This window comes from Caretta caretta, chromosome 11 (assembly GCF_965140235.1).
Source record: "Caretta caretta isolate rCarCar2 chromosome 11, rCarCar1.hap1, whole genome shotgun sequence".
In the NCBI taxonomy this organism is placed as follows: domain Eukaryota; kingdom Metazoa; phylum Chordata; order Testudines; family Cheloniidae; genus Caretta; species Caretta caretta.
The window spans coordinates 9,620,316-9,645,985 of NC_134216.1; the positions used below are offsets into that span (position 1 = coordinate 9,620,316).

General features: G+C 41.9%; 1 protein-coding gene across 1 annotated transcript in view; it reads right to left on the reverse strand.

Moving 5' to 3' along the window:
* The window catches only part of CLASP1 (cytoplasmic linker associated protein 1), a gene marked incomplete at its 5' end in the record, with an annotated part of 120,923 nt that overhangs the window by 87,986 nt on the left and 7,267 nt on the right, over positions 1-25,670 (reverse strand). The window contains 4 exons of the mRNA XM_075117647.1: positions 1,719-1,826; positions 7,774-7,941; positions 9,615-9,641; positions 11,253-11,360. Coding sequence (XP_074973748.1) covers positions 1,719-1,826; positions 7,774-7,941; positions 9,615-9,641; positions 11,253-11,360 — 411 coding nt within the window. The remainder of the gene's footprint in view (positions 1-1,718; positions 1,827-7,773; positions 7,942-9,614; positions 9,642-11,252; positions 11,361-25,670) is intronic.

Sequence of the window (25,670 nt, forward strand, 5' to 3'; positions counted from 1 at the left end):
AGTCCAAAGTATTGGGATGGGATCCTCAAGTATCCCAGTTCACATTAACATTTTGACTAGTTAGCAAAGTATCAGGGGAAAGCATGAGAGGGGGAAAAAAATTTCCTAATGAAGCCTCTTATGGAATACCCTTTTTCAGATTAAGCTAAGGGTTCCAGTCTACTTCCATTAAAGTCCATGAGAATTTTGGCATTGATTTCAAATGGGAGCAGAAGCATCCAACTCCCATGGATGACAATCTGAGTCTTTCCACTGACTGTACTGAGAGTTGGATCAAGTCCTAAAGAAATAGCCGGAGATTAAATGATAAAACCAATAATGGCAACACCACTTATACTGTTCATAATTCAGTTCCAAAGACAAGATTAATCAGGAAGTATAACAAGTTAGTCAATTGTCAATGAAATTTCAGAGTAATGGCAAGTTAATGGAATTAGCATAGTACCCCCCAATACCGCACATTGTCCAAGAGTACTTTTCTTCCTATCTCTGAGCCAAATATCCTCAGATCTACACTGCAAATCTTGACTTTCATGTTTCACTCTCCCCCACATGCTATACAAACACAGGAAAAGAGAAATTAACAGAGCTGAGGACCAAAGAGGAGCATTTCGCCCATCTTGTTTTACCTCCCTTCCCGGTCTGACTGGAGCACATAATCCACAGATAGCTCAGTTCATTTACTTATATAACTCTTGCTTCCAATTCTGTAAATTAAAGTGAAATCAAGCCCAAATGTGTATTCCGGTTCCACTTACCTATTACTCCATACAATTGTACTTTGTTACCAGTTATAAAGATAGATCCTACAGCTTTTGCATATACCAAGCCTGCCAGATGGAATCCATAATAATTTCTTTCCCCCAATTTGAAAACCAAACCCACAGCTATAGAATTGCTATGTAAACAGAGAGGCCTCAGAGATCAACTGTATTTTGTCCTGAGATGATAAACAAAGCTTTTGTACAACAGGTGATGTATTCTGTTGGATATGAAATGACATTTGATCAGAAACATTAACTATCCTGCCATTTCAGCCCTATGAAGAACAAAAATGGCTGCATATGATAAACCGTAATGAGATTTTATATTTGTACTGTACGTTTAAACTGAATGACCATGCTAATTTCAGTCCTCAGCCTTTCAGAGCACTAAAGAGGCTCACACTTGAGGAGAATTTCCATCAGAATGGCATATCCAACTTACGAATCAGTGGCTGATGGCGCTGTATAGAACCTTTAAATAAAAAGAATTTTGATCTCTTAACTGAGGTTTAGTGTGAAATTATTGTTTCTCTTTTTGTATCTAGCTTTCAGATCAGTTCATGTATAATTAAAGTCACTCTGCAGTAGGGTTTGTGGTGCTGCTAACCATACTCTGAACCGTACAAGTAGGATTGCTTTCATAGTTATCCATCAAAACACTGGAACAGTCTTTTTAGGTGAAACATAGCAGAGGTCTGTACAAATGGACTTAAAGAAATTTAAATTATCACAGGAGTTCAGGATCAAGGGACTTTCTACTAAAAGAAAACATTGAGAACCAGAATTGAAACATGCAGAAGAGAACAAAAAGGAAGCAGGGCTGGAAAGGGGGAGTGTAAGGAAGTGAACAGAGGAAGGAAACAAGCTCATTCCACCTGGCAGTGTCTTGGACAGATAATCAGAAAGGGGAAAGGGAAATCGACCCTTAAAGCTCCAATGCCTACATGTACTCACCAAGTGGAGGGAAGCCCCGAGCAGGGCTTGTATCTCGACTGCTCTCACGGCTGGTATCGCGGCTGCACCCCTGACTCATGCTGGGTCGGGGGATACGGCTGCTCCGTGCTAGCATGCAGCATGGAGAGTTTCAGAGAAGGTGAACAAGTTTAATGAGGACAGACAGCTTATCAAGGCAAGTCACATTTCTGTTAGTTAAGGTAATTATTACATTAGTAATTATCATCTGCTACAGCCACCTCAGGCTTTTCACAAACCAACTGTGTCACATGCTGAGCTGTGTTTTTAACTGGAAGTTTCAGCACCATTGAATGTCTGGCTGGCACAGTATGTTTGTCTCTCAGGCAATCCAAGCTTTGTAATTTGAGTAGAGCAGGAGATCTTCATTCATTTAAAAGAGTGGCTGAGCTCTACTGCTACAGAAGCATGCAAAACAGCTGAGGCTAAAAGAAACCTTTCTGGAAGAATATTTGCTTAATTACAAAAAAAAAACAGCCTTTTAGAAGAAGGGGGAAGCGTTTGTAACACGATCAGAATTTTTTTAAAAATTGTCACAAAAGAGAAAGCCATTTCTATGTGTGTTTGGGCTTTTGCAAGGATAGTTTTCTCATGATCAAATTTTTGGGGGAAAACAAGACATTGCAGTGTAGAGATTTACAGAGGTAAATTCCCCCTTGAAAGATACTGTGAATAGAGAGGGTTACAAAGCAGTTTTAATTTTAAGACAACATGGGTTTTAATGGTTTCTGTCCTTTTACCAAAAGCTGCTTAATTTTAATTGCCCAACATATCTAAAAACAGAAATACACTTCACAAAAGTCCTTGTCGTGCACTCCTTTCCCCAACAAAACTCTCATTGGGCCAGATTCTGATCTCAGGCACACTGATAATTCTGCTGATAATTCCACAGTCACTCCATTGAAGATGTATTGAGATCAGTAACCAAGATCAAAAAGTGGCCCACCAACGTCAGTGGGAGTTATGCCTGAATAAGGAGAGCAGGATTGGGCCCTTTGAGGGATACTTAACCTATCAGTTAAGAGTAAATTCTTGAACAATTTAAGTTCGGGGTAAAAAGTGAACAATAAAACTGCCTCATGTAAACCGTAACTGGATTATTCCTTTGTAAACTCTATTTTATTTGGATATGGTAGCAACATGCCAATGAGTCATAATTTATAAATTACTTCTACATAACAAAGAATGCACTGTATCACATTTGTACATGTAACAAAGAGAACCTGAATTACAATTAAGCTTTGTGAATTTATCTTGAAATAATTAATGACTGTACAGAGTCTTTTCACTGTACTAGTCTTTGGAAATGAGAGTAGCTACTTTTAAATGAGTAGTTAGGAAAGGCCCTGAAGGAACTGTTCACAGTGCCTGGACTAAAATCAGATCCTTTAGCTTTGTTTTGGATGGCCAGGCTGCAGAGCTGCACATACCTTAGTGCTGTCACCTACTCTGCCTGTTTGCTCCATCCTCAGTACTCAGCAGGATGTTCATATTTGCAAAAGTATGTCGTATGCATGCCTTTGAGTGCAGAGTCTTATAAATGTTTATAGTATACATACGTGAGGATAGTATAGTATCCTCACATATAGAAGAGGCTGGGGACAGTGCAAACAGAGCCACGGTAATAGAAAAATTACCATTCAGCACACTGGGACTATTTTGTAGAATCATCAAGGAATGTGATAATAAATTGAATATTTTTGCAGTCCTCGTTATTGAAGAACAGAATATTAGGGATGAGGAGGACAGAGTCAGAGAAAATAATCTGTTTTTATATGATCAGTTAAGTGCTGGGCCTTCAAAGTATCCCTTGACGTATAACAGAACAGGACAAAATAGAATCCTTCCCATATAGAGTAAGAAATTCAGATATAAACTGTTGCCAGATTCCTGGTTTCTCAATTCCCTTCCAGGTTTCCAAAACCTAACTCATACATCTGTTTGATGAATTAATGGTTCTGATGTCTGAACTCTGATGTTGAACAATACAAGATGAACTATAGACCAACTTGATAATAACACCACCATGCCCAGAAGCCAAGAAAGTTACGAAGGAGATAGAGAGGTGGTGTTATAATAAGTAGGATTATCATGGAGTGAATGAAATTAGGACCCAAAAATACAGACGCCTCAGATAAAAAAATATATAGGGCAGGAACAGGAAGCTTAAGAGTGAACTACGGGTGAAAAGGAAAACTCCCAAACGTAATCTACATGAGAAATACACTTACTTGGAACTATGGGGTTCTCTAAAAGTAGGACTGTTCACTCTTGGGTCACATGCTTACATGTAAATCTTGACAGCCTTCACATGGAGGTAGTTTGCACAGGCATCCATTTATCACAAACACTTTCATGAAATGTATTTTTCATCTGTCAGTCTTCTTCCTGGTTTAAGCACCCTAGGCCTAGCACATATTCTCAGTGTGATAGACGTGATCACTACAGAACGAATGATACAGGCAACACGTTTTTCTTTATTAACGGATTAAAAACCCTGCATGCAGTATGAGGCATTTGTACTCTTGGATATTACAAATCAAAAGAGAATACTGGGATGTGAGGCCACCCACTAGACACAATATCCAAGCAACCAGAAAACAACAACAACTTATATTCTGATTTCCTGATGTAATAATAATTTAAATAATTAAATACGAGACATGTATGCTGGTGGAGAGAGATATACACAAGGGAAACAGAATGAGCGACTGGAACAGAAGGACCACAGAAACGAAAAATGACATGAACTCCCAGGGATTTGCCTTGCAGTTCTCCATTGCCGTGAATAGGATCATATTAGGTATAAGACAAATAGTGGCTGTACAAGATGCCACATTTCAGGGGTTGTCATGATTCAGAGGGGAGTCTGTCTGCAAGAAGAAGTCATCCAGACAGAAAGGTCAGACAGCCGGAAGGGTTGACTTCAGGATCCCATTCCAAAAAAATATGGACCACAACGCAGGCGGCCAGTTGGACAGAAGACAAGTTCCAAAATGAGGGAAAACTAAAGAGCCGGGGGAGACAAAATGATACGGGTGGATGGATGCAGAGAAAGAAAGCGGAATCTGCTATTTTGACTCAGGGGAAGTGGGGCCCTCTTAAAAAAAAAAAATCACTTTGGACACCACTGCATCTTATAGGCAGGCCCCCATGCAGGGCGTGGCATGAAGCCTGACCAGCCCAGTAGAATCTCCAAGAGACATGATAACTCACAAGGCACAGTACATCCCATGGGTGTCCATCAAAGAAAGGAAGGCATCCACTGCTACACCCCTGGCCAATAGGGAAGGGGAAAGAGGCCAGAAAAGGACTATGGCCCTGGTTCTGTGCCCCTTTGGTGGGCTAGCGCCACTACCACTACTAGCCACACAAAGTCTTTGCCCTCAGAGGAGCATAAAACCTGCCCTCGTGGATGGCCTCTGCATGGACTATCCTGGTGGTGGCGCAAGAGGAGATGAGCTCCTAGCATCTTCCCTCTCTTGCATACACAACACAGACCAGTCACAATCTGGCCCTAAATTACTTAGAAACCACACAAGTCAGTGGCTGAGCCAAGAATAGGACCCAGGAGTCCTAACTTCCAGGGCTCTAATGGTCTGATTTTTCAACACTAATGAACATCCAAGACAGCTGCAAGAGTTGGGCACATTTGAAAATCAAGCCATTTACTACTAAACACTTCCCTCAAAGCTAAGGCTCCGATTCAGCACAGCAGATAAGCATGTGAATAATGTTAAGCCTATGAGTAAGTCCCACTGTAACTACTCACTTGCTTAACATACTTAAGAACCTTCCTGAATCAAAGCCCGAGAGAGCCTATCAATAAGCGTAGGATGTACTGGATGGGAGGTGCTAGTTGATTAAATGGGCAGCTCTATGACTGGTGAGGGTAAAAAGGATCTGAGACTCTTAAGAAAGTAAAATATAAAATAATTTAACAACCAAAACACAGAGTAATTAATACCTGGGGAAGAGGTTGCAAAGAGGACTGTGCGATCTTAAAGTTTAAGTTTCAAAATATAACTCAATCCAAACAAATGTTATTGCTTTGTCTAGTGTCTAGTTTTTTTAAAGGTCCAATAAAGCTGCAGAGTTTCTACATTTGAGTATTAAACCAATACAAAACTCAAAAAACACCCTGATTCCAATGACAGCCCAAAAGAATAGGCTTCAACCATCAACCCGGAAGGAAAGAAAAGACTGACAGATTTGATAGAGTCCTCACACTCCCAAGGAACAAGAACTGATGATTTTTGCAGGGGAGGCATATAAAAGTGACGGGATATAAGTTACACTTTTATAGGAAATTCTCCAAGGCTCCCATAATTTAGTTGAATGCACACAACCCAAGAGTGATTTATGCAAAATAAATTCCCTTCAGATAATAAGGACTGTTTCAAAATAGTCCATGTAACATGATTATCAGCATAAACATGGTAATATCAGAGTTTGTTTCATTTTAACGGACAATACCAGTTTGCAGAATGACAGTAGAATAGTTAACTTCAGTAAGTAAGGGGGCAGCTTGGATTTTAAAAACACTAACAAAAAAGCACAATATATTTATACAGACATAATAAAAATAGATAACATCAGAGGAGAAGAAATTTTAATTTTGCAACATATTCACCATAAATAATGTAAAATTTAATGGATCATAATTCAGGATATACTCAGAGAGACCTAAGATCATTTCAATAAATCTGAAATATAAATAAATAAGGAGTACTTCTATGTTGACATCTAATATGCTATACACTGAGCACTGGGCTTAAATTTAAAAGCTGATGGCTAAAATCCTAGCCCTATTGAAGCCAATGGCAAAAACTCATTTACTTCAACAAGGCTACAACTTCACACAATGAGTTTAGCTGCAACTTCTTATAAGCTCTGTAAAACTATATTATCCTTTTTTTAATGAAAAAATCATTTCTAAGAATTTCTTTTCCCGTGTAAACTTTGGTTAATTTCTGCAAATACTCACATTAGCGGCACTAAGTATAGCTTTGGCTTGTCCACAGAACATATACAGAGAATCATTTCTGCTTTCATTCAAAAGGACAGCTGTGTTTGTGAACATCTCTGGAATAATGCTTGTTCAACTGATTTAAACCGAATTAGAGAGATCACTGGTAAATTTGAAAATAAAAGTGCATACAGAATATTTATACAACAGCCAATGTGTCTCCACATAGACATAAATATTTGTGAGCAAAATACTTAGCATGTGAATCTAAAACGCAATCTAATAAAAGACTCCAGGATGTATGAGGTGATGCACATAAACCGTTCATCGTGCCATATTTCCCAAAACAGGTCCCAATCCTGCAAGGTGCTGAGTGCCCTCTGACTTCAATCAATTCCCAGAGATTTCAGCCGGAGGGTGTTCAGCATTTCACAGGAGTTGCTCAGCTCCTCGCAGGATTGGGCCATACAGTTGTATTTAAGCGTGAGATTTTTGCAATGGTGGGCTTTCCCCTTCACTTAATTCTTTCTTCATCCTGATTCAGAAATAACAAAGATGATGCCACAATTTCAAACAGAAGGCACCATACACTCTTTTGACCCACTCTGAAAACAGATATCAACAAGGAAAATTAAAATGACGTTTTAAAAACTCAGTACTGCCAGCCATGAGTCTGTCCCAAACCCTTGTGAGGGGCCTGAGCATCCACTAGGGGGTTTCCCTCCAGCTTCTCCTGCCCAATTCGCCCCACACCCAGGGCCCAACATAGCTGGTAACTCATTCACCTGCAGCAGGTGATGCCCTGCAAGGGCAGCTAATGGCTCTTGTCTCAGACCTTCCCAGAGGCATTGAACAGCGAGTGACAAGCACCCTGCATGTGACCTCACTGGTGAGCTTCCTTCTGACTACTGAATCACTAATAATGTTTCCTCACATTGAAATTAATTTAATAATTTAAGGATTCAAAAGTGCATGATGGTAAAATGCAGTCATGTAGTTTTCTTGTTAGCATGAATTACCTTCCCTTGGGCAAGCTGGTCAAGATGTCATGTCGGTGAGAATTCTTACCTAGTCCTATTCTGTTGGGGCTTGTCTCTCGGCTGCATCCCTGACTTCGAGGGATCTTGCTGCGTTTCTCTGAGGATGATGGCACTGGTGGGACTCTGGCTGTTCCACTGGTCAGTCCACCGTATGCACTTCCCAACAGCTTGCCAGGGGAACTAGACCGGCTGCCAGCTACAAAGGAACCAGAAGTAAGGAAGCATGATAAATCTTTTGGACAATTCAAGACAGGGATTTTAATCATTTTTAAACAGGGCCTGAAATAAAGAGGGCTCCATCTAAGAGACTGATCCAAAGCCTGCTGAAGTTAAAGTAAGTCTTTCCATGGGCTTTGGCTCAGGCCCTACACAATACACAACTCAACAATTGGGCTTGTATTATTCAGCCTGTCTGGCCAGTGCATCTAAAGAACAAATTTTTAGATAAAATAATCCAGTGGGGGAAAATTAAGAACCCCATCTCAACAACAGAATTCTAGTAGATTAAGATGATAAATGACCCAATCATATATAGCCTGTGGATACGTCACCACAGCTGGTCATCACAAACATTTACTTTGTATATGTGTTTGACTGGTTAAAATTAAATTGCTTAGCTGTAAGTTTGCAGCTGGGTGAACTATTTGTAACATATAGCAATATCTGGTCAATTTTGTCTGTTCTTGTCTGTTTGAATTGTCCATGAACAGATCACATTTTTCTAGACTCTGATCTGTGCAAACGGCCTACTGACCAAGATTTATTCACACAGAGTATTCAAGCTGTTCATTAGTTAATATTTGAAATCTGAGCTGCATTTGGCATTTCTGACTGGACACATGGTTTCCACGGTATGTTTCTGTTGTCTGGTTGGATCTAAGAAACTCATAGAATCAAGTTTTGGGTGGGAATGCTCATGTTTTCAAACTCAAAGTTTATTCTCCCTGATGTTTGCTTAAAGCTAAGCACAAAGGATTTTAAAAGAACTGGACTTGGGACCCTTTTTGCTTCCTTAGCTGTATAAAGATGACCTTGAAAATATGCTGTAGCTGTGAGCTCTACTGTCAATAAACTTGTTTGCTAGAATATCCAGGGAAAGTACTTCTGAAAGGCATGCAAAGAATCAAACAAGTATAACATTTTGAACAATATTCATGGGTTGTTGTTTTTTAAATATTTTATATATATCCAGCTCTAACCATTTCCATCAGAAGATTAATTCACACAACTAATAATAGATGAGACAGAAATTGATCTGGAGTCTCTAGTCTAAAAGTTTACACAACTTTATTAGTTGATAGAAAAATACTTGAAACGTCAGAGTTACATTATAAACTTACCTGCCCTTTCCTATTCTCTGCAGGGTGACATTTTGCGAAGATTGAAGCTCTGAAGTCATGTATTGCCCCCCACAACCACCACCACAACATATGGCACTGGGAGTGCGCCAAAGCTCTGAACATTTGTGACTGATTTTAATCACATGTACCTCCTCTTTTACACTAATGCAGCACTCTGAAGGCCAAATACTCCTCCAAGTTACACTGGTGTGATTCCACTTCAAAGGGGTTGAACTGATATAGAACAATTTGACATCTAGGGTTTAAATCGCAGGATCTTCTTCCTACAGTAACTTCACAAAGGGGTGCCCTCATTACACAGAACGTATGTTTATCACATTAATTATCATGGAAAAGCTGAAGTGATCACAATACAAATCTGACATTTTGATTTTACTTTAAAAACATGCCTTTTCAACCTCCCACAGTGAATAATGTGGTGGGGGACCCGAGATGTTGAAATAGTTAACAACTGTGAACAAGAGAGCACATGAGAAAGAGACCGTGAGAAACGGAAAATGTTTCTTACCACCAGCAGGATTAGCTGATCTGGATCCTTGTTTATGAGAGCATATCAAAGGACAGGCAAAAAGTGGATTAAAAGACAGTAAGACAATACAGAGTTCAGCATGCATTATGTTATACATAATGTGAACTGATTTATTTACAAACATACACTACTCCTAAGCCTCTGCAAAATACAGTGAGTTAATGTGCTGATAAGTAGCTGGGCCCAACTTGCGTACATTTTTCCACTGCCACTTAATTTCTCTAGGCTCATAAATTTCTTTGAGTGAAGACAATCATCTATGGTGGGCCAAATTCTCCCTGACTTACAGCTGGGCTACTCTGAAAAAGGCAACAGGGTTGCCCAGCACGTGAGTCAGAGGAGAATTTGGCCCTATATCTGTATTACATTTGCACTCTAGAGTGGTTTATTTCATGCAGAGGTTGGCCTAAGAGATGGTGTTCAGATCTGGGTTTGGCTGGCGTTGCGATTTGATGCCAAACTAGGGTTAGGGATCGGGTTTAGATTTGACTGCCTTGAAGCTGCACAAGCCATTCCTGAGAGATTTCAGCACCAAATGGGAGAAACCTTGAGAGATCAGCTGATCTAATAAGATTTCCACCATCGTGAACTGAAATCCTTCTTGAGATATTTCAGCTTCATCTGAACCGGAATCAGGAAAAAGGTCATTTCCTGCTTGGACTGGACATGGATCCAAAGCCATTGAGGTGGGTTTGGATCTCTGCATCCAAATCCCAGACTATCACCACAATAGTATGAAGGTGTTCAAGGCCTGAGGTTTTCTGTTTGAAACCATCTCCAATATAATGACTTTAAAACTGTTCCCTCCTCCCTCTAGCCTGACATTCAGTGAAGAAGTGACACCATGAACAGAGCAGACATTTTTCAGTGAGGCTGCAAAGCAAGACTAGTCCTCATAACAAAGAGTCCTCTTCCCACCTTCCCACACAAACTTAAGATTCCTCAGTCTATGAAGAGGCACTTCCTCTCCTTGGAAACATGCTCCCCATATGCAAACCTTCTGAGTTCTGGGTCAAAATTCTCCTCTCAGATCCATATGGCAGATATTCTGCTCTCCCTTCATGGGGGAATCATGCCATGCAACCGGAACTTCAGAGCCAGGATATGCCATGTGGATCAGAGAGCACATCTTTTCCTCCTAAATCTATGTAGGATTTTACACATTAACTTAGACAGCTCATTCTTAACACATATGGAGATGAGATAATATAAGCAAAAGAAGCTTGGGAGAACAAGAACCCAACAGACAGTAGCAGGCTGGAGATACAAGGAAGGTGTCTCACTAAGTTGTACTTTACAGAAGTCCAATATATATTATCTAGTCTGATATATAGTAACAAACTTTACATGACTGGAATTTTTTGGTTGTGCTGTGCAATGAACAGAAAAACAGCAATTTCTATGCTTAAGTATTTAAATCTCAGGCCCTATTATTTAACGACGACTTGGACTGTGAGCTCTTTGGGGCTGACTGTCTTTCTGTGATATGTGCATGCAGTGCCTAGCACAACGGGGCCCCATTCTTGGCTGGGGCCCTCAGGCTCTGCCACAATACAAATAAGAGATAATATTAATAAATATAGCTCCTTCCCATCCCTTAAAAGAAAAGCTTCTTACGCTGGGACTGTGAAACTACTTTAGCACGGCTGCGGCCTCGGGTATCGGCAGGCGTTGAGGTAACACTTGTGGCACTTCCAGAGCTTTGCCTCCTCGTACGGATCCGACCTGGGGAATGCAAAGAAAAGTGGAATGTTAGCAGCTTGGCCCAAGGGGAAACTTTGCTGTGGCTTCTAACTTGCTGTCTGTTCTATATTGAATTTTTTTTTTGCAAAAGTAACAACGATAAGAAATGAATTCCCTGGAGTGGCACTTGCAGTTTAAAACACAATCAAAATTGTTTTTGACAAGAAGGAACAAAGTTGCTAATATGGGCATAACAGGTGCACCCAGAAAATCTCACATTTGGGCACCAATGCTTTCGTACCCCTATCTACGCTTGCAAACAAGCATGCATCAGTGACAGATTTTGCTAACACCACCTGGCCATATGTATTTGTCTCAGGTGTGCCCATTATGCTCATGTTGGAAAAGTCATCTCTAAGAGTTACCCCTGGTATATATAAATTCAGCATATTTACCCCCCAAGTTAGTGCAGCTTTAATTGTAATGGAGAGTCCCATGCAATGCAATCAATGCTGTGCGAGAAATCCTGTACCTGCCCTTTATTTTTTTAAGCAAAGAATTGGTATAAAGTTTCTTGTTCAGAGTCCTTTTTATTTCTCCCTCACAGAAATTTTAGCTGGAAAAGACCCATTAGTTTGTTCAGTGCATGTCCCTGCTTGGTCAGGGCTGTTCCCGACAGTATGTTCTTTCCAATGCTTGGACACAATTATGAGTCTTTAGTTGCTAGAAAAGGAATGATGATTAAGACCAACAAAAAGAAAACCTCTGTCCGTACTTTTCAACACCTCCGTTCTCAGCCAAACTTGAAACAGTCCTGGGATTGATGCCAGTACCAACACTGCATTCAGAGAACAAGTTCAAGTTTCAGGCATGATAATCAGAGGAAATAAAGAGGCATGTAAAAGATTACACATTCTGGACAATGTCATCCACTGATCACATAAATCTGTCGCCACTGTTGTTGGTATCGAACATTTACATGGTACCATAAATGTAACTGGGGCATTACAAACACAGATAGATGCACACTTCCTGCCCTGAAGAGCTCACACTTCCTATGAGACAAGACCAATGCACACAGGACAAGACAGAGGTCGGTAGTTTGGGATTGACTGAACAGACTGACAGCTATGTTTTTTCTGTCAGAGCTCTCAGAACACTGGTAACATGGCTGGAAAACACTTCTGATAAGCCTGCCAGACAGTATTTCTAACAGGAAACTTCAATTTCAGAGGAAAAACAAACATAAGAACAGGTTCAGATTTGGAGATGAGAAGTGAGAAACATGGGTTGAATCTGAATTTAGAATACATGTATTTTCAGTGTCCTGTTTTAAAAACAATAGCTAAGTAGGCTTCGGAATTTACAGAGATTTTCCCATTGAAAAAATATTTCTAGACTTGGCACAGTAGAAATGCTGGGTCAGATTCTCTACAGCATTGCAGCCCCTAAGCACTGCTCAGGAAAAGGGGCCAATATCCAATCACCACTGCCCAGAAGAGAGTTCCTTTTGGTGGGTGTAAATATAGTGATCCGGGTCTGTATCTGCTGCCTTGCTCCCCATCTAGCACAGGAGGGGGATGCGTCAGAGGGGAGTAGGGGACATGGCAGAACGCTGCTGTGCTATCCCTATCCCGGTGTAAGTTCCATTAAAGAGCGAACATCAGTGGTGGAACTGGCAGCAGCTCAGAGCATCACGTGGCTGGGACTAGCCCCAGCTTCCTGTCACTTCCTCTGCACCCAGGAGAGCTCCAGCACAAGAGAATATCTAGCCCCGTATGTTCCCTGCCTCAATGTGGTAAATTCTATGCTGACTTATATCCCACTGATTTTGGTGGGTTTGCACAATTTGTGCAAAATTTGGCATGCAGGCTGTGCTCTATTTCTAGACTTCAGTGGCAGCAGCAGTACTGTGTGTGAAGAAAAAAAAAGTGAGGGTGACACAGGCCCATATCGTATCTTAGGAGGTGGCAACTCCATACAAGAGTTTAATCCGTTCTATCTTATCCTTCAAACTTTTTGAGATACTGATGGAAAGGACTGAGAACTGTACAAAGTACCGGATGGCAACTGTGCTGATAAGCTGGAATTCAACGCCTAAACTGTAACGGATTTCACAGGGAAATAGCATCAGTAACCTGTATGTGCTAGAGGTCAGCCTGCCCTGACAGTACGGATAAGATGGAAGGAGTCTGACATTTTCCTTTTGCGTGCACTCCCCACTTTTTTCAGTTCAAGGTCCCGGAATTTTTCTGTTCCTCCTATGTCTGATAAAATAAGAAATTGATTTCTTAAACAGCAGAAGGAAATCGGAACTAACTGTAATAAACAATTGTTCTACATTTATAAAACACAAGGCTAAACTCCAAGACATCAAGATGTTCCTGCAGAGGAACCAAGATATCATTTTTCTTTTTAAATGCCAGCCCCATTAAGTAGGAGGGAAAGAGTTAGAGGAACAGAACACAAATGTCAAAATAAATCAGTGCATGTTTGTTTCCAGCCATGCTAATAAAGCATTCAGGCCCAATCCAATGCCTTTTGAAGTTAATGATAAGACTTCCCTGGGCTTTGAATCAGGGCTTCTAAGTAAAAGTCTGCCTTCTGTTTTGCTTGGCAGATCTCAACACTGATATCTGGTCTTTCTACCATGCACAAAATTCTTGCTGAATTCAGTGGGGGTTCCTCACATGTTGGGGGAGAGATATCAACACTGAGAATGGCCACCTTGATCTGAGAGCAGAGTTTTATCCTTATTTTAGTAATAGGACTTAAATTTTCTCATCCTCTTAAACAGGCACTGTATTTGTAACTGAGCATGTAACTGTATTGAAAGACAAGCAGATGTCCCACCACCATGCAAGTGAGATTGCGGTTACCTAATCCACAAACGTGTGGCATTCTCCCCATTTCCATATGCTTGCCTGACATGGTGCAAGCCCAGCAACTGATGAGAACTAAATTAATTTCAAGCATTGCAGAGTTGTGACTCCAAGCATAACACGATGCTATCCCATCTTTGTTCCATGATACTGTGCCATTATATGAAAGCACTGAAAACTCATCTCCCATTGACACATAATGATGATATAAGGGTAGATATATCATACCGTTATGATAACAGGTCACTCTGGGATTATTTTGTCCCAGACCATTTCTATTGAATCATATGAAATGGCAGAAAACTTAACACAGAGGTTGCCCAGTGATGGCTTGTGCCCTTCTGGAACAATGAGTTCAGCAAAATTCAAACATCTGAAAACTGGGAAATACAGAGTGAAGTGAAAGACTCATGCAACCTTAACTCTGGAGCTGACAATGGCCCTGGGAATTACCTCCACGCACTCTAGCTGCATTCACTGTGTTATGTATCACTGCATTCAATGGTGGAGGAAGAAGTTGGAGCAGCTTGGAAGAGCTGTGCTTGTGACATGAGACGATCTCGCTCTGAGTCCCCACAGGTGATTATCAAATGAAAGAGGTACCAGTGTGCCTTGCGGTTCCAGTCTGCATCATTTCAATACAGAATTGTGTAGGTCTTGTCAGTAGCAGGGCCCTGGGGGCTTCTTGCCATGGGTGTTGTCAGTAGTGAGGTGGGATATAAGAGCAGTCTGTGGATTCAATGATGGGTATGGGAAAGTTTAGGTTTAAGTGCTATCCTGTGAGCTAGTGTGAAGGGGTTAGGAAAGGGTATAAAGCAGTAGTTACATTTTACAAGGGTGGTATTCTGTCTGGGGAGCAGGCTGACCGTTCGAACACAGGGCAAGTGCAGGTAGTACCTGTCCATTAGTGAAAAGACCAAGTGGGAGTGTGCATGTTAGTGGGGCACCACCCAAAGAGAGCAGAGTTAAGGTTCTGGGGGCATTTCCCTTAACTCTGTACTTCCTGGTTTTCAGAAATGTGAGTTGAAGAGGAGCAGGGTCCCCAAGATCCCGGAAAGCACAGTGGGCAGGGACAGGGGTTCAGAGCACTGCAGAGGGGTAGGGCTCCCCCAGATCCCAACATACACACGGAAGGGGTGAATTCAGGGCTAGCAAACCCCTCCATTCCTAAACTCCCATCTTCCTCTGCTACCCCTCACATTCTCCAACCCCTTGTATCTTCTCCTCCCCCAACCCCTACTCTCTTCCCCCTTACCTAAGCCCTCCAAACCCTTCCCTCCCCTTCCACACATTGCCATTTATCCCCCTCACAATGCCCCCATCCTTTGCTGCAGACCCAGACCTATCTTCCTCTACTACCGCCTACCCTTGCCCCCCAATCACCCTTTCCCTCACAGTCAGTATTCATGTGTGCAATTTATTTTCTTTTCAAAAAATAGTTTCAGCACCTTCTGAATATTTTGCTATACTCAGATTACGTTTCTGAAAAATAAAATATAATAATAAACTAACTAACAAAACAAACCCAAACGCCTTGACATAGGCAGATTTTCCCCTAAAGTTTACAGTTCATTCTCAGATTTCTGCCCAGGGTGGCTTTCAGAATTCAAACTTGCTAGAATCTGTGAATTTAACAAAATGCAGGTTTTTTCCTGGGGCTGTATCATGGGAACTCCTTGCTCAGCTGTCCTCACATTTGAATCACTAACCCCAGACTACGCTCCCATGAGGCACAGCAAATTTCAAGAACCCGCACAAGCACATGGACATCAGAGCACTAAGGAGTCCTCCTTTGGGACTTCCCGTCCTTAGCTAGAACAGAGCTGGGGCTCCATTATAATATTTTATAAAATGAGAGGGAGAATGGAGGGGACAGGCACTCATCTCCATCAGCACCACAGCAGGCTCAGAGGGGTGTTAAGTGGCCCTTCATCTCAATGAGATGTTCTCAGCAGAAAGAAGAAAAGGAGTACTTGTGGCACCTTAGAGACTAACACATTTATTTGCATCCGATGAAGTGAGCTGTAGCTCATGAACGCTTATGCTCAAATAAATTGGTTAGTCTCTAAGGTGCCACAAGTACTCCTTTTCTTTTTGCGGATACAGACTAACAAGGCTGCTACTCTGAAATCAGCAGAAAGAGAATACCTCATGGAGATGAATGTAGTCTGAGATGTGTGAACTGCTCCATTCACATCCCTGGGTGTTCCCTTCCCCTCTCCCCAGTGCTGGAGAGTTTCTGACCTGTGTCAAGTATAACCTGTTCTCACCTCCTCATCCCAGTCTCAGCAGTGTGTTCTTGGTGTATGCTGAGCATGCCTCCCCCACCCAGAGGGGCAAGGTTCCCCAGATCCTGGCTCATATGGAGGGATAGTGAGAGGGGCTTAGATACCCCCATAATCTGAGTCACAGGAGGTGGGGGCAGTTAAGGAGGGGTCAACCCCCCACAGATGCGCATGGGCTCCTAGATCCTGGTGTGCAAACATGGGGGCAGGCAGCTGGGCTCAGACTCCTCCGGGGGGCAGGGACCCCCAGATCCCAGAGGGTGAGGAGTTCAGACATCCCCTGATAGGAAAGGTCCCTCCAGAACCTGGTTCACAAGATGAGGAGCAGAAAATGGGGGGGGCAGGGTCACATCCCTGAAGACAGGCTGTGGGCCACCAGATCATGGTACACAGACAGGAAGGGAATGTGGGACTTACAGGCACATCTGCCCCTATTCTCCCCCAGTCCCTCATCACTCCCCCCTGTTGCCGGCACAGAGTGCCCGAGGCAAGCAACAGTTGGGTTTGTTGCCCGGTGTGCGTTGCACCAATGACTACAACGGGGTGGAGAAGCAGAGAGTTTTATTTGAAGCTTTAGATATGGCGCAGGGAGACTGAATTGTTTTAAATTTTGCAGCTTTGAATGCAGATTACATTATATAATTTATATTTTTATTTAATTATATAAGTATATATAATTAATTATTTGTTGTTTTGTATAATATTGTAGCTAATTAGCTAAAGTGGCTAGTTATGTTTTTTTTTTTTATTAGCACTGCTTGAGCTTTGCTTTATTTGGTTATATTTGTTACTAGTTTTTCTTAAATATTTTTTATGTATATTTTTTTTGGCCGAAGCTGGTTTGGGCTAGCGAGCCGTGTGCAAATTTGTTTGTTTGTGTGCTAGCTTCTTTATAGTTTTGCAGGGTTACAGAAAGTTTAAGGAACGGAGAGGGGCTTCAGTTTAAGGAGAGGAGGGGCTTCAGTTTGCCTGGGCCTAGAGCAAGGGGGCTTCATCGACACTTGTGGTCTTTTACCCTTCCGAGTTTCCTAGAGTAGTGCCCAGTGTCACCAACACCCCCTTTCTCAATGTCCCCCCATCTCTTCGTAGTCCCCCAGTCTCCTCACCTGATCCCAACCACTTTTCCACCCCTAAACACTCTCCCCTCCCAGTGAGCATTTGCTTGCACAGTTTCTTTTCAAAAGATGGTTTCAAGCACCTTCTGGACATTGTGCTATACTGTGATTATATTTCCCCAAAATAAAAACTCTGACAGAGGCAGACTAGCACAATATACCTGCTGTTTTTACTCCGCATTTCTGCACTATTTTGGACTGGAATTCTCAGTGCCCAGACTGGTCTCAGATTCAGTAACCATAACATACTCTCAGAGCCACTCAAGTGTTGTGATATAAAGGTAGTTTTCCAGGTAATTACCCTCTCTGCACATGCTCAGTATAATCCATTAGGCACGTGAATAGGCACGAAAGCCCTAGCATGCCTACCTAGAGAAGCAAACTGCTTTTCAATAACATTTTAATCTGAAGTCCCCCAAAGGACTGGTGGATGACGTGCACTCTGTTGGGGGTCCCTTGAGCATTTGAGATCCCGGTGCAATGACCTGAGCTCTGGTTTGATCTCTGTCTGTGAGGGGAAAAAACACTGACAGAATGTGGCAACTTTAAGAAAAGCTGCTCTTTCAGGGAGATGTGTTGCAGGAACTCCTTGGCCAAATGGCCCCAAGTTTGACAATACCCTGGGCCCCCATGATACACACCAAATTTCAACGCAATCCAATTAACTGTCCAGATTTTAAAGCACTTCGAACAGCTGAACTTTAAATGGAAAGCTGGTCTTCACCTTATCCATGACTGTTCTTTCCAAAGTTATGGTCTCTGACTTTTACCAGTTAAAAGTCTATCTATTTATCCATAGCCAGGGCATTTAATCTTACAGATCATATACCAAACACTTTCAAGCTCCTGCTCTGTGAATGACTGCTGAAGATTCCAAACCTTTCCCATCCCCCAAACACTGAATAATGAGTTAGCTGAGCAACCTGAACTATGAATGGATTTAAATGAGAGAGATGTGTGCAGAAGCCTTTCCCACCCTCTCGCCCAAGCAGGTGTTGCCAAGCTGGTGCAACAGATGCCACAAACACGGAACCCCAAAACATAGGGAAATTTGGCAAAAAAAATTGGGGATTGGTCCTGCTTTGAGCAGGGGGTTGGACTAGATGACCTCCTGAGGTCCCTTCCAACTCTGATATTCTATGATGTCATTGTGCTTATTTAAATCAGAAACAAAGATGATCACATGGAAATCAAAATCATTATTTCATTAGATCCCTGCAGGCAGGTCTGCCTGAGATGGAACACAACCTAGAGGGATTCTGGGATAATTCATACATTATTAACTCACCTCTGGGATACTATTGTTTCCTTTTGGTTACAGCAATATATATATATATACACACACACACACACACACTGTAAGCATATGGAAACAACACTATCCCAAAGTTGAGTTTACACACACACACACACACGATTTTTAAATTAGTCTGTAGAATTTAGCCACATATTCCCATTAAAAATAATGGAAAACAGATCTAAATCCTTTGGCTTGCTATGAAAATCTCAAGTATATATGATAGCTTGTAAGACAGATTCCACTATTACAGTAACAGAAAGCATTTTTCTAGGGTCTCTGAGTAACCTGCAAGCAAGATGCTGTATCCTAGAATTTGCATTTGCACATAGTCCAACTGTGCTGCCTCTGACTATGAGCCACTTTCTCTATTGAGTCATTACATCCCAGTTGGAATAATGAATTTTATGCAGCACTTACTAGAAAAATGCATCAAATCCCACCAATTAATAGCTACTTCCCAAAAGGCAGGGCAAAAAGAAGCTTTCTTTCTTTCACTGGCTTTGTTTTCATATCAATTCAAACTGCAGAGGCAATGAGTCATAATTTGTAATCACCAATTTTTCTGACCCTCTCCAAAAGAATTACTGTAGCTCCATGGCAATGTTACTGTAAAGAGAACAGATAAAGGAAATGCCCAGGCTATTTTCTAGGAATCATAATATGCAGGCATAAAAATTTGCCCTTGGTTGAAACTTGACCTATCAGGCCATATTCTGCTCTCAGTACAGAAAGCTTTTTGAAGGGCTTTGTGTTAAGTGGTTTTAAAGACTAAAAAGCCCTGGTAATTTTTAAAAAGACAGTCAGTGAACCAGGCCCAAGTTCAGGTTTGTAACAAATGCAGAAGTTTGGTAAATTTATCCAATAGTGTATAAATAACGAGATGAAGCAGATATATTTCTAAGATATTATCCAAATAATCCACCATAATTTCATTGACTTCAATGGAGTGGCATCAGATTTACAAAGACATAACTGTGATCACAATCTGGCCCAACATCTCAAGCTGGAAATAACTTTATTCTTTTATGTATATAAATATGATATATTAAAAACACTTAAGTTGGTCATTTTCATGTATTCACACACTGAAATAAACAAAAGGATTTGTTCTGAACAATTCTTACGCTCAAGGGCTCCATCATGTAAATTTCTGAGCTCCTTTTGTTAGATAATGAGCACCTTCAACTCCCACCGGATGCAGAGGGAGGTAGAAGTGCATGCTACCTTGCAGGATCTAGCCTGTATGTTCCTCTGTGAAGGAAAGTTCTTTTAAATGTACTGTCTGAAAATTAATAAATATAAATCCATAATATAGTTTAATCAACTCAGCGCTTTTGGAAAAAAATAATCACAATCACATTTTAGTAACTGATACGAACACAGACGATAACTGATATTCTCTCTGTGTGAGATCACATATCTACATGAGGAGCCCGTTCTCCTCCATGTGATGAAAAAGATAAAAAAAATCCTGCAGCAGGTTCTAAGAATCTTTTAACTGATTCACCACTAGATGGCATCTGTGCCCATCTACCGGTAAAACAAAGCTTAAGGGTTATCAACTATATAGTTATTCATATAAATAAGTTTACAATGAGCATCAATATGGATTCCAGCCACATCTAGCAGAAGTCCTATTTTACAAACATAAGGGACACCAGATTTTGCCAGTTTTATTCATGCTAAGAAGTGCCTTACCCTGCAAGCAAATCTCAACTCATCCAAGGTTATCAACAGATTTTATGCTGAAAATGTAGGACCTCCAGAGTATAGGGAGTTGAATGAACCACCTCACAACAATGCTATAGTGCTGCTTTGCTTAAATAAATAGGTAAAATAAAGTACATTTTCCTGGAAACCAAATAAACAGCATGCCAAAAGTCTGATATAGGTTGTCCCCATAGATAGGGTGACCAGATAGCAACTGTGAAAAAACGGGACCTGGGGCGGGGGTGGGGCAGAGAGAGGAAGAGAAGATAGGCGTCTGTCAAGGTTCCTTCCCCATGCTGAACTCTAGCGTACAGATGAGGGGACCTGCACGAAAGACCCCCTAAGCTTATTCTTACCAGCTTAGGTTAAAAACTTCCCCAAGGTACAAACTTTGCCTTGTCCTTGAACAGTATGCTGCCACCACCAAGCGTGTTAAACAAAGAACAGGGAAAGAGACCACTTGGAAACGTCTTCCCCTAAAATATCCCCCAAGCCCTACACACCCCCTTTCCTGGGGAGGCTTGATAAAAATCCTCACCAATTGGTACAGGTGAACACAGACCCAAACCCTTGGATCTTAAGAACAATAGAAAAATCAATCAGGTTCTTAAAAGAAGAATTTTAATTAAAGAAAAGGTAACAGAATCATCTCTGTAAAATCAGGATGGTAAATACCTTACAGGGTAATCAGATTCAAAACATAGAGAATCTCTCTAGGGAAAACCTTAAGTTACAAAAAGACCCAAAAATAGGAATATACATTCCCTCCAGCACAGCTTATTTTACCATTCATTAAACAAAAGGAAATCTAATGCATTTCTAGCTAGATTACTTACTAACTTAACAGGAGTTGGAAGGCTTGCATTTCTGATCTGTTCCCAGCAAAAGCATTACACAGACAGAGCAAACCCTTTGTTCCCCCACCCCCGTCCAGATTTGAAAGTATCTTGTCCCCTCATTGGTCATTTTGGGTCAGGTGCCAGCGAGGTTACCTTAGCTTCTTAACCCTTTACAGGTGAAAGGGTTTTGCCTCTGGCCAGGAGGGATTTTATAGCACTGTATACAGAAAGGTGGTTACCCTTCCCTTTATATTTATGACAGCGCCTATATAAGAAAAAGTCCCAAAAAACCAGGACTGTCCCTGTAAAAATGGGACATCTGGTCACCCTACCCATAGACCAAAATAGGAAAGAAATCCATCACCTAAGTATCTCTGTTTCAGCTAGAATATACATTCAGATTTAGGGACAAATCTTAAAGCCCTTACTCAGGCTAAACTACTGTGCTGTGAAAGTAAGGATAGCGGGACAGAGGAGGGACGACATCTTCTTGTAAGTTTGTGCTTCTCCAAATGCTCTGTTGAGGCTCAGTAAACAGTATTTATCACTCACCTGACCACTCTGTGTGAATTTGTGAGATTAACAAATACACCAAACAGTTAGGTTTTATTTCTTTTCCAATGGACAAAATTCATATAGCTATATGTCATTCTCTTCCCTTTATAGGAGAGGTTAGTCTTTAGTGTCTGAAGGGTTATGTTTGTGCTCGCTTTGGAAATAAGGCAAAAAGGCAAGGGAAAGTACAGTCCTTATAAAGTCCCTTTCTTTAACAGAAAATCTGTTTAAAAACTGGAGTCATTAGGTTTAATTCAATACAGGGGGAGAAGGATAAGAAAAGTTCCTGGATGTATATATAAATATAGTCACGGGTAATCAGTTACCTTCTTTCTAAGACATGTGGAACACAGAAATAAATTCATGCTCTCTTACTGCAGTCATTTGTTTGCAAAATACAAAGGATTTTCAACACTTGACCAATATAAAGTATTTTCTAAAAACATTTAAAGGTTAACTATGATGAAAGTCAGACCCCTTATAAAATGAGATATCCAGGCTGTTCAGATATAGACATAATAAATGTACAAATTTATTTCTAGCATCAGATTACCCTGTAAAATATGTGCTGTAAAATATGCAGTAATGCTCACTTCGGGAAAAACACAATCAAATCAAGGACATGTGGTTATCTTACATGTGGGGAGGGAAGGAAGGTTATTTGGAAAGATGATATCTTCCCTGATCATTGGTTACAAAAAAGACACACGTTTCCTTCACAGTATATTAAAAATTACATAAGGTCAGATTCTGATCTCTGTTATAATGGCATAAATCCAAAGAAAGCCTCATTGACTGGAATGGAGTTACTCCATATTTACACCAATGTAATGGAATTCTGAATCTGGCCCACACAGATTAGAATCACAAAATATCAGGGTTGGAAGGAACCTCAGGAGGTCATCTAGTCCAACCTCCTGCTCAAAGCAGAACCAATCCCCAACTAAATCACCCTGGCCAGGGCTTTGTCAAGCCTGACCTTAAAAACCTCTAAGGAAGGAGATTCCACCACCTCCCTAGGTAATGCATTCCAGTGCTTCACCACTCTCCTAGTGAACAAGTTTTTCCTAATATCCAACCTAAACCTCCCCCACTGCAGCTTGAGACCATTACTCCTCGTTCTGTCATCTGCTACCACTGAGAATAGTCTAGATCCATTCTCTTTGGAACCCCCTTTCAGGTAGGTGAAAGCAGCTATCAAATCCCCCCTCATTCTTCTCTTCCGCAGACTAAACAATCCCAGTTCCCTCAGCCTCTCCTCATAAGTCATGTGTTCCAGTCTCCTAATCATTTTTGTTGCCCTTCGCTGGACGCTTTCCAATTTTTCCACATCCTTCTTGTAGTGTGGGGCCCAAAACTGGGCACAGTACTCCAGATGAGGCCTCACCAATGTTGAACAGAGGGAAACGATCACGTCCCTCGATCTGCTGGCAATGCCCCTACTTATACAGCCCAAAATGCCGTTAGCCTTCTTGGCAACAAGGGCACACTGTTGACTCATATCCAGCTTCTCATCCACTGTAACCCCTACGTCCTTTTCTGCCGAACTGCTGCCTAGCCATTCGGTCCCTAGTCTGTAGCGATGCATGGGATTCTTCCGTCCTAAGTGCAGGACTCTGCACTTGTCCTTGCTGAACCTCATCAGATTTCTTTTGGCCCAATCCTCTAATTTGTCTAGGTCCCTCTGTATCCTATCCCTACCCTCCAGCGTATCCCAGTTTAGTGTCATCTGCAAACTTGCTGACGGTGCAGTCCACGCCATCATCCAGATCATTAATGAAGATATTGAACAAAACCAGCCCCAGGACCGACCCTTGGGGCACTTCGCTTCATACCGGCTGCCAACTAGACATGGAACAATTGATTACTACCCAATGAGCCCGACGATCTAGCTGGCTTTCTATCCACCTTATAGTCCATTCATCCAGCCCATACTTCTTTAACTTGCTGGCATCAGTTCAAAGCATTTTTTAATATGAAACTTAACTGCCAATTTATTGATAGGAACAAATCACACTACTTTGAAGTCAAGAGCTGCAAGTAATTTGTTTGCTCCCAGCCCTAAGGTTTCTGTAAGATGTGTGAGCTTGTGCTTAGAATGACTTCAAAATTCTAATAAACGTCTGAGAAGTCATTATACTATAATAATACTTTTATTCGAAAAAATTGTACTAGTCTGGCTGACTGCTGAACACTGACAGGAATACTAAAGATATTGAAAACTGCAACGTCTGCCCAAAGAGGGGCAGAACTCATCCCATCTGAGCTTCCCAACTTCGTAACAATACACCTATCCACAATCTGTTTGCAAATTCAGAGCTGTTAGCAGAGTCTAATGCTGGGGTGGGCAAACTTTTTGGCCTGAGGGCCACATCAGGGAATAGAAATTGTATGGCGGGCCATGAATGCTCACAAAATTGGGGTTGGGGTGAGGGCTCTGGGGTGGGGCTGGGGATGAGAGGTTTGGGGTGCAGGAGGATGCTCTGTGCCGGGATCGAGGGGTTTGGAGAGTGGGAGGGGGATCAGGGCTGGGGAAGGGGCTTGGGGTGTGGGGAGAGGCTATGGGGTACAGGCTCTGAGCGGGGCTTACCTTAAGTGGCTTCCGGAAGGAGTAGTATGTCCCTTCTCCGGCTCCTACGCATGGAGCGGCCCCCGACCCTCAGAGTGGGGCCATGCGGCTGTTCCGGGAGCTGCGTGGTGCGGCCCCCAACCCGGCGCCCCGGCTGGAGCACCGGAGCGGGGCAGAGTCGCGTGGTGCGGCTCTTGACCTGGCACCCCGGCTGGAGAGGGGCAAGCCCCAGACCCCGCTTCCCAGCAGGAGCTCACGGGCCATAGTTTGCCCACCCCTGACCTAATGTATTGCAGGTTCTGAACCACCAGTCCCTCTCCAGGGATAGTAGCACAGAAATCTTAACAGGGTTTGCACCGCAAGCTCAGAATTTGTTTCCCACCGGAATGTAACTGCTTAAAGAAAACCTCGGGAAAGTTTCTATGCAGCCATGACCAGCTATTTGGATCATAGTAACTATTTGTATAGCTCTACAAAGGCCTGATTCTGCAACCTTTCTGCATACACACCTCCCAGTGAAGAGCAAGGGAGCTACACAGGCGAAAGGGCTGCAGGAGTGGGTACTAACTGGATTTAGGGCCCAATTCACCTTTGTGCAGATGGACGGCACAAGACATAAGTTGCGCATAGGCCTTGTGATGGCTCCCAGCACAGGGTAACTTTCAAGCATGGTGCTTTACAGAGCTATCCAGGTAACCGTGTTTTTTAAATCTATGGCCTGATATTCAGCTTTTAACTTGCACTTATTAACTGGAATATCTCACTTCTGGCTTTCTCCTAATCTGAGATATTGGTCCTGAGAAAACTACACACATACTTCATGAGCACTACTGCACTGCAAAGGTCAAACTACATTGCACAGAAAAATTGGAGATTCTAAAACAGTTGCTTGGAGGTGACCTAAAAAATGAGTTTGTATCTTATATGATATGTAAGGAGAGGCCAAAAGGGGGTACTGTTCAGAACAAAGGGGCTGGGGGAGGTTAATTTTTTCATTTGAAATATGAAGAATATAATAAAGTTTGGCTTTCCTTGCTTTTCTCTCCAGAGTCTCCTCCAGCAAAAACAGCTAGATAAGGACTGATATTCTAATGAGG